We start from the raw sequence: 9,822 nt of genomic DNA, 5'->3' as shown, positions 1-9,822 counted from the left end.
ATTTCCTGCTCCAGGCTGAGTAAAGCCTCAGAACAACGTGAAGAGCAGTACATGAATGCTGGGGGTTATACTACAAGATGCGTTAATGCAGCAAACTGCTGCCACTAACTTTAACTTGCCACATTCTGTGCAAAGTATTTGCAAACCAGGAGGGGGAGCCAGTGCTTCACCGAACCGCCTCTTGCGCTTCAAGCAGCAAATTTAGATGGAGCACAGGAACTTCACACAGAACACGAGTGAAACAGCTTTGGCTAATACTGCACTGAAAGAACACTCAACACCACCAGCTGTGCTAAGGTGAGCAGGAAGAGCACACCAGTTCCCCAAAGACAGCTTGAGCTCAACTTCCATCAGCTCCTGTACAATAACCTCAAAAGCAGATTTTACTGAGAACTACCACAGTAACACATCATAAATGGTAAAGTTGAGCATCTTTAAGCACGTATCACAACTTTAAAGCCTCAATTTTGGGAATTTTAGTGCTTGATGGAAAATCCAAACCAAAACCTGGTTTAAAAAAAATATTTATTTTACAAAAATTAAAAACAAGTAGTATTTACAAGCATTTGAAAAACTAGCTCTAAACCTCGGCTCCTACTCATGGATCAGTTAAGCCTGTTTAAAATGCAAGATAAAGTCTTAACATTTTAAGCTTGCCATGTCCAAAAGGGTTAAAGGGGCTTTTAAGAAATATTAGAGCTGTTGAAAATAGAATAGCTCATTGTTTAAAAAGTCAGAATCCCAAATTGTTCCTCCATCCTCTAATGACTTCAGATGTTTATAATGAAAAGAAAGGGAGCTGTTTCATTTGTTGTTAAGCAGACAGTAAAATTAGGGGCTGGAGAAGAGGATCAAGTATTGATCCTGAAGTTCTTGTGTTGCAAGGAGAAGAATAAAATTTGGAGGTTAAGTGAAAACTAAAGTCAAAGCATTGGTCCAAGTCTCTGCCAAAGGCAAACTTCTAGGCCTCAAGCTATTTCCAGAACAGTTTCTTAATACCCGTAAGAACTAAGCTGAGGCTCAGTGTGGGTCAACCTGTACCACACAGAATTAGAAACTATGGAAGCTGTTCAAATCAGCTCCAGGAATATCCATCCCCACTGTTGTTCAAGCAAATCTCTGAATATTTTTAGCTGCAAGGATCATTTTTAATGTCACTGTTACCAAACCTCCACAGTGATCAAAGGGAGCCATTTCCACAGACCACACCAAGATAAAATAAGCAACACATGAGGTGAAGTAGTCACCCTCACAACATGCAGAAGTTTTAAAATAAGCTTTATAAAGCACAATTTACAAATCTGTGTGCATGTCTGTGTCCATTTTCACTGGATTTCCAGACCCTCAGCCCTACTCAATATTCTACCCTTCCTTGCAGATTCTGTACAGTATAAAGAGGAAAAAAACAGAGGTATGTACAGTAGGTTCTTTTGCCCTCGGTATTAAAAAGATGGCAAACCACAAATGCTGGCATTAGGAATTCATTCAACTCTCTTCTTGTGGGTTTCAAATGAAGATGTTGCTCTTCAGCAGAACTGCAGACTTTGTGCAGGCTGGATGTGCTGTAGATGCCTTTTGTTTGAGACAGTATTAGGGAAAATGGCTGAGGACAGCAGCTGCCAATATGGTAAAACCACGTTGTGCTGAGGGGTGCCGCTCATCACGGCTGCATGTTGTTGATAATAGCCAAAATGCTCATTTTCTCCTGGACCGAGTCCACATCTTCATTCTGTTTCTGAGCCACTCCTGTGCCGAGGCCATACAGCCGCCCGCAGTACTTTGCATCATCAATTGTATCCTCAAAAAACAACTGCAGGTTAAGAAAAGGAAGAAATGGGTATTGTTTAGCTGTGCCTCCAAATCAGAAACCTCCCAATGTAAATTAAACAGCTTATTTGAAGTCAGCCACCTCTAAGATGCAGCATGTGAATTAAAGGAGGTACATGAAAGAGGAGTAAACAAAAGTCTGTGCCAATATCAACACTTCCTATTGTTGACAGTTTGAAGTGCGATGGCCACAAAGCTCAAAAAAAAGCCCCCCCCCCAAAAAAAAACCAAAACAAAAACCACGTTGTGCAGATTGACATTTATGGATAGGAACTGGAGAAAGGAGAACTGTAAAGAAGAACACCACAGTACCTCTTTCATTCTGAAGAACGCCATTCCCGTGAGGAGAGAGTCCGATCCTGCCTGGTGCTGTCGTCCAATTCGCTGCAAATCCAGCTGATCCGCCACTTCCTGAAGGCCACCCTGCAATGAGAACACGACAGTGTTTATGTTGGAAGACCCATCTCTTACCAGAATTGCCACACTTTTCCAAAGCATGCTGAGTGAAACACAGGAGTAAATATTGTTTAAGAATGCATAAATACTCATCCCAAATTCGGGAACCTTGCTTTCCTGCTGCAGATACTTGAGATGACTGTGGGTACATTCACAGGTTATAAATGCTGGCCCTCTCTCTCCCTCCCCTCCCTCAAACAAGGCTGTGATTCAGTAGATAAGTTATTTTCAAGCCTCTTGAGTGTCTACCAGTTAATCAAGTCATGGAGCAGTTCATGTAAGAAATACTCCACCTTGCACAGGGAAGATAAGCAACGCTGCATTGTAATTAGCCTCTGACATTACTGATACACAAACCGGAAGGTTATGGGAACGTCCCCTATGTAAATACATATTGATAAGACTAAAGCCAGAGAGGCATTATCTATGAGATACCAACTTAGTCACAGGTGCTTATGTGCGACTACGAGCATTTATACACGTTCCAGTTCAAGGATGACATATGCAGCAGTTCTGTCACTTGGCTTTACAATTTACAGGGTTGATGCCTGTCATCACTTGCTTGCTAGGGACATACAAGTACCTTGAGGTTTTTGCAGCTCTTCATTAAGTACTTTACATCATAGATAGATGGGAAGAAAAGGTTCAAGATATGGAAAAATTCATGTTCCTCTTCTGGTAACCTGGAATCTGTCAATAACTTCACCATGTAGCCAAAGTCATAACCACTGGAAACAAAAACATACAGAAACCAGATAAGCAGAAAACACCTACACTCGGTTGGTACCAATATCTCGTTTTTCACAAGAGTTTTACTTGCTGTAGCTTTAGGACCTTCGCATTTTCTGACATTCATAAAACTTCTCTGGATCCGAGCCAGAATTCTCCCTGATCATCTATGTCAGTGTATGACTTCTGAATGCTCCCTGGGTGCCTCGCTAACCTCTTGTAGAACAGCTAATCACTACAAAGAACAAGCTTCTCTTCCCAACGCTGCAAGTTTCCGTAACTATGGGCAAAAGAGGAAAGCAAGGAAACCCTGTAAGCACCTGTTGTCACTGCCTCCTCCTCTCTCAAGTCCTTTCACTTGTGATGGTATCAAGGACCAGAGGATTTGTCATCAAATTGATTCAAACTCTACAAGAAAAGATATCTTAGCTACACAGATTTACATAAACACAAGATGGAAGTTGGGAACACCATCAACACTGTAAGGAATAAGAAACAAAACCCTTACTTTACAATGCACACAAGTTACTAAGTGTAGAAATCACATTTCAACTTCTTCCATAGAGGAAGACTGTAGCAGCAAAAGGATTTGCAAGCAACGCATACACAAAATCCAGACCACAGCAAGTGCTAGTACAAAATCAACTCCTAACTGCCCTGGCTTCTTAAACTTGCCCTTCATATCTTCAAGCTCATTTTAGGAACTGCAGAGCTGGTAACTCTCCCTAGAATCTGTGTCAGCCTCCATGGACAAAAGCAGCGGTATTTCAATCAAAAAGAGATTTCCCACTTGCCAGCATCAGTGACCATCCCAGACCTACCTGTGGAAGGACAGCCACTTCACACTGTCACTAAGCACGACCCCAGATGTCATAAGCAACTCAGCAAAATGCAGAGTATCGATCCCTTCTTCTTCATGCTTCTGGAACTGCAGCCCAGAGCTGGCGAGGAGGTCTATAGAATCCTGAGAGTACATGTCCTCCCTGAAGGAGAAAAGCAGCTTTGCACTTCAGATGTTACCAAATTTCATCAGTATTAAAACCACTGCTGCAGCCTCCCACATCTCTAACAACCTGCTCTGCTGTCATTAATAATTCTGTTGCTATTGCAAATTCCAAAGATTCCTCTGTAGAACTGAATGACTTTGAGAAATGTCACTTCCGCATGACAAACGGAAGCACCATGGATGAGAGCCCAGAGAAAAGGGGAATTCTCTCACGTAGGCAGATGTGCAACTCCAAAGCACCGAGCATCATTCCTGTCTACATTTTTCTTTTTCACTTCACAGCACACAGCACTGTGTCATCATCTCCAGCTCCATCTCTGGGAGTAAACAAAATTGCCTAACACTTGACTCAGGAAGGAAGGCAAGGATGAGTGATGAGATGCTTGGTGGAGAGCTGAGCAGGAACCCGACTTCCACACTGGTTGGTCTCATTCGAGGGTTGGGGGAGGGAAGGACGTGACAACACACAGCAAAATTCAGGCCAAATATGATAACAGAGTCACATGAAGTGATCGCACTATGCAAACTTCACTGCGATTTCAATGCTTCAAGAGGCTAACAAGTTCGTGGAAGTAGAGATTGCAACTTCTGGGTTCAAGAACTGGATGATCAGCACACACTAGCTATGAGTTTTTGTCATGTTCTCCAATGACAGTTTCATAAAAACACTGACTGGTTTCCTAGAAATGTGTGGGTTTGCCAGATAAACCCTCTCTTTATTTCCAGGCAGCTCTAGTGGTAATTATGCCGAGTTTACAATTACTTTACAATTACAGGGACAGGGATAATGAAACTTCTTTCAGCTGTAACACAGGATATTACAGTATGGAGGAGACAAGAACAACTGCCACACTCCACTGAGCAAGACCCATTCTCCTGAACCTGGTGTGACAATTACATAAACATTCTTCTTTAGATCCCAATTTATATTTTAGCAAGGATCTGTAAAGAGGTATTTCTCTTTCTGCTGAAAACAGCACATCCATGTATTTTTAGCAGAAAGAGATAGATTTATCTATATATTCATATGTAGATACGTATACGAAACATATAAAGTTTCAGACTCTAACAGTGTTCCAGAAAAAAAAAGTTTAAGGAACACAGAACTACAGGGAAAGGGTATTAAGGGTATCAAGGGAAAGGGTATTAAGGATAGTATTCTGACACAGCTTTGGCTTCCAGAGACACTGCAAACTCCATTCATGCCACAGCAGTTTCCCACAAAAATCTGTTAGAATCTGAACATTTATGGCTCAGAACCAGCCAGTAATGAACATACGGACATCTGTGTGTCAGGTTCTGAGCTTCATTCCTGAGCTCAGAAGACTTACGTGAGGTTGAATTTGAAGTTGAACTGCCAGGTATTGATCCCAGAGGGATATTCTCCTTTCTCATTTGTGAAAGTCAGGCCCAGCTGGATAATTTTTAGCAGGTCAACATTACACCGGAGGAGCTGGTACTGATAGTCTATGGAGCTGCGGAATTCTCCAATCGGCCTTACAACAACTCCAGGAAACTCTGTGTCCTAGGAGAGAAGGGAAAAGCTTATTGCACCACTTGTTCTACTAGGAGTCATTATTATCACTCTATAAGAAGTCTACTCAGTTCCACACTCACAGGTCTCAGCACTGCATTCCCTGAATTGTTTTGTAAAAATCACTTCCCCCCTCTCCTTTTTTTCATATTTATAAAGGTTTTAAACTGCTACATGTCAGACACTAAAAAAAACCCACACAACTTGCTAACCATTCCATTATGTAATAGTTCTTATTCCACAAGAAAAACGTTACAAACTCATCCAACATGCACTACTGTATAATCTAAACATCTCTCTCACAAAGGACTCTCTCGTTTTCCCTAAATCTACTAAAATGGACTTTTATTTATTCAGTGCTCTTTCATGTTCTAAATACAAGTTAAATTCAGCACTCTGACCATCTTCGTTTGACAGTCCAGGTGGTGATAACCTACCTGGTTTTGAGGAACAGCCAATGCCTACATGAACAAACACTACTACCAATCAAAACAGACCTTAACAACAGATCAACCATCAAGTAGATGAAAAACATTTTACTTGGCCAGTGACCATGAGCTATCTTTGCTAAAAACCCAACTTTCACACTATTTTTACTCTCAGATGAAGTCATGTCACTTCTACTGACTAGAGTGTGTGCAAAATCTTTAATGAAGGGTCCAGTGCTGCATATGTGGCAAAATCTCTCCCAGGCTCAAGATCTCTGTGTGTCCACTCTGGCAGCACAGCTGCTAACACAGGTCACAAGCACACTCTCAGTGAGAGAAATTCTTTACTGTTAGGGTGGTGAGGCACTGGTTTGGGTTGCTCAGGGAGGTTGTGAATGCTCCATCCCCGGCAGCATTCAAAACCAGGTTGGACGAAGCCTTGAGTGAGATGGTTTACTGTGAGGTGTCCCTGCCCACGGCAGGGGGGTTGGAACTGGATGATCTTAAGGTCCTTTCCAACCCTAACTAGTCTATGATTCTATGATTAAGATAGCCCATTTCCCACTGACATATGGTAACAAAAAATCACATTCACTTACACAGCTGTGTTCTACTCTGAAATACCACACACTCTGCCAGAGCATGTGGTTTTATGACATGCTTTTATTTAGGACTTCTCATATCTTGAAGATTAGTGTTCCTAAGCAAAATCAGTGTAACTTTCAGTATCATAACTAACCCCAGTTATCTATGTAAAAAACCAACTCCAGTCAAGACTTTAAGAGCAGGAAGAGATTCCTCCAACCTGGGGGAGATTCCGGTGTTCTTAAACAGAGCTTTCTGAAGACGCTGTTGTACTTACAGCCAGAATGTTTCTCTTCCCTAAGAATCAACATCTGAGCTCAGTGAAAGCCCATCTGACTAGTCACTTCCAGACTTTTTGTCCTACAGGACCACAGCATCTTCCGTAACCAAACAGAGAAAGACATTCAAAAGACAAATACACTGGTGGAGAACTAAAGATTTATACCCAATTGTACATCTGGCACATTTCATTTTTCTGTTGTGCAAACTCATAAATTATAAACAGCTAAATATTAAGTGAATTCATGTTTTTAAGGTGTATATTTCTCCCCTTTCATTCAATCCATACTCAGCACTACTTGTATTAGACTCCAGAAAGCTTCTGCTGAACAGCTTTCTACCTTTCTACCGCTTCTAGCTCGGTTTGACTCAGTTTCTCACTCAAGAATTAACTTCTTCCTCTACCCCCAAAATCCCTTGACTAAGGCAACTAGATCCAGTATAAAACACTTACCATTGCAATGTAGCTGTAACTCAGAACAATCTCTCGGATTTTCCTCATCTCTTCCTCCAGGTTGTTTGCCCACACCTCACAGATAACCTGGCTGTTCTCTGCCAGAGCCGCCGGCATCTTGCAGGGACCAGAGGAAAGGGACCGATGCTGAATTCAGATGAAGGGTTGAATTGCAAACTATGCGATCTTATCGGTGTGCTGTGTTAAAGAGATCAATAAATAATGCTTTATAGGAAGAAATAGATACATATAAGAATGAATTATAAGTCGGAGTCAGTCACACTTCCATTTTCAGCTTCAAAATAGCCCATTAACGTTTACACCAACTCTTTTTCTTGCTTTTATCGCTTCCCATAAACACACTGAGATAGATCTAGAGCATCCGTTCAGGTTACAGGAGCGGCCGTGCAATTAACAGAGCAGTTATTCATGAAGAGAATCATTCTCCCCGTCTTTTTCTCCTGCCACAAGCTCAGAAACTTTCGGCCACCAGCTGTACAAGCAGAGAATCCCGATGTTTAACATTCACCTACTGCAATAGCTTTTAGAAACAGCCACACAACGCCTCACGGACCGCACTGACAGACACCAGCTCCTCCGGCGTAACCCAGGAAACACCGAGGTGAGGTCTTTCAGCTTACACTAACGGCAGCTTCAGCGGTAAACCGCCGGTTGTTCAACACTCCCTGCACCAACACGGGCACAACGACCCCAGCCTCTGTCATCGGCGGTCGGGAGGGAGCTCAGTGAGGCCGGGGGAACACGGTGCGGCCGCGGAGGGTCAATGAGGCCGGGGGGGGGGCTCAACGTTGCCGGTGGAGCCGCGCTGGTGCCCGTTTTCCCTCAGCTCTCCCTCAGTCCTCCCGCCGTCCCCTCAGGCTCGGAGGCCCCGGTCCGGCACCCGCCCCGCACCTGCTCGCGCGCGGGGCGCCGCTCTAGCCCTCCGTCCCTCCCGCGACCCCTCTGCCATCGCCATTCCCTACCCGTACCCCCCCCCTTTACACACACACACACCGCTACCTGCCCGGAAGCCGGGCCTGACCACCCACTGCGCATGCGCGATACGCCCCCCTCCCCAATCGCCGCTCGGGGGGGAAGGGGCGGGGTTCCGTCCGGCCCGTTGGCGGGGGGGGTGGCGGGGGCTGGTTTCCCTCTCGCGAGATTTACGGGGAAGCCGCCCCCGGAGCGCGCGCGCGCTCCCGCGGAGGTGGAAAGGGGAGGGGTGTGACCGCCGCGCGGGGCTGTGCGCGCAGTGCGCCTGCCCGCAGCCGAGGGGCGCGCGGTGAGCTCGCTACCCCTGTCCACCCCCCAGGGCGGGTAATGGCATCGCCCGGGTTGCCTGAAGAGGGAGCCCGGGCGAGCCCATTCGCCGCACTTGGGAGGGGTGTACGGGTGGTAGGTGTGCCCTCTGCCTGGGGAGCACTGCCAGGGATGGGGCAGCCACATGTTCTCTGGGCACCCTGTGCCACAGCCTCACCACGCTCTGCCTTATATCCAGTCTAAATCTCCCCTGCTTAAGCTTGAACCATCGCTCCTCATCCTATCACTACAGTCCCTGGTGCGCCGTCCTTCCCCAGCATCCTTGTATGCCCCGTTCACATACTGCTATTTAAATTGCTATTTAAAATTTGAATGGCTATTTAAATGATATTTAAATTACATTAGCGCAGATGTCTCTATTCAATAAAGCAGCATAATATAAGTTCCTGTGTAACAGAGCTGCCAAAGGTTGCTTTGCTGGCTGATGCTGATGACAGATACACAATTTATTTGGAAGCTTGTCTACTATAATTAAGCTTAGACAGTATTTCCTTTCTTTTAGAGTGCAGCATTCTGGATCGGGTTGTATTTGCTATCAAATAATGCAATTCTGGTACTGATGCAGAACTGGCCACCAAATCTCAGCTACTTGCCTACTGTTTTCATGTAAGTATTTGGAAGCCCAAATCATGGCATCTTTTACCCTTCAGACATAGTTCAGTGCCTCACATTTAATGTTCATCCCTCAGCACAAATGTAACTTCTAGAAAAGAGGAGGTTTTTCCACGTGCTGCTCTCCATCAAGTGACCTTGGTGCTGTCAGCATCTTATGACATCCCATTATTGAGCGCTACTTTGACTCACAGTTTGTCTTCATGGATGATAGATAGCCACCATTCCTCCTTAGCTCTGCAGTCCCTGGTGTTGCATAATTTATGTATTAGGCAATAGACTGGCAGAATGTAATCGCCTTTCTTCCTGTGCTCACTTGAGGTTGGGATTTCATGCAAGAAAACACACGTTGGTAGCAGGTAAATAGAGCAGGCTGGATTACAGCACACAGTAAGTATAAGGTTAGGGTTTTTCCCTGCAGAATTCAGAGCAAAACATAGATATCATTTCTCTTGCTCATAAACTCAGCACTTAAAGGTATGGTGAATCCAGGGGGAAAAGGGAGGATGGATCATCTCAGGACAGGAAAAATGTGTGTGCCTTGCTACTGGAATAAAAAATGTATTGCAGGAAATAATCACTTGGGATAAAT

At 44.4% G+C, this 9,822-nt stretch overlaps 1 protein-coding gene across 4 annotated transcripts; it reads right to left on the bottom strand.

The window, feature by feature from the left end:
• Positions 1–512: 512 nt before the first annotated feature.
• CNOT8 (CCR4-NOT transcription complex subunit 8) lies at positions 513–8,362 on the bottom strand. 4 transcript variants are annotated; one of them, XM_062609980.1, is made up of 7 exons: positions 8,313–8,362; positions 7,299–7,496; positions 5,350–5,543; positions 3,834–3,995; positions 2,867–3,011; positions 2,140–2,250; positions 513–1,810 (listed from the first exon to the last, which is right to left on the bottom strand). In XM_062609980.1, exons 2-7 carry the CDS (start codon positions 7,413–7,415, stop codon positions 1,661–1,663), a joined length of 879 nt encoding a protein of 292 aa, XP_062465964.1. In that variant the 5' UTR covers positions 7,416–7,496; positions 8,313–8,362; the 3' UTR covers positions 513–1,660. The 4 variants fall into 4 exon arrangements, with proteins under 4 accessions (XP_062465964.1, XP_062465963.1, XP_062465962.1 ...); XM_062609979.1 differs by lacking the exon at positions 8,313–8,362 and adding an exon at positions 8,211–8,265; XM_062609978.1 differs by lacking the exon at positions 8,313–8,362 and adding an exon at positions 7,828–8,027.
• Positions 8,363–9,822: the final 1,460 nt, after the last annotated feature.

This window comes from Pezoporus occidentalis, unplaced genomic scaffold, assembly GCF_034315485.1.
Source record: "Pezoporus occidentalis ecotype Australia unplaced genomic scaffold, CSIRO_AGI_Poc_V1 ctg142, whole genome shotgun sequence".
Lineage (NCBI taxonomy): Eukaryota > Metazoa > Chordata > Aves > Psittaciformes > Psittacidae > Pezoporus > Pezoporus occidentalis.
This window is presented reverse-complemented; position numbering and strand designations above follow the sequence as displayed.

Excerpts from the sequence above, each read along its gene's own strand:
- CNOT8 (XM_062609980.1), bottom strand. The coding sequence starts at position 7,415 with ATGCCGGCGGCTCTGGCAGAGAACAGCCAGGTTATCTGTGAGGTGTGG. Across the intron at positions 3,996-5,349 it reads AACTTCAAATTCAACCTCAC|GGAGGACATGTACTCTCAGG; the intron begins GTAAGTCTTCTG and ends TTTCTCCTTCAG. Across the intron at positions 3,012-3,833 it reads AAGTGGCTGTCCTTCCACAG|TGGTTATGACTTTGGCTACA; the intron begins GTAGGTCTGGGA and ends TTTTGTTTCCAG.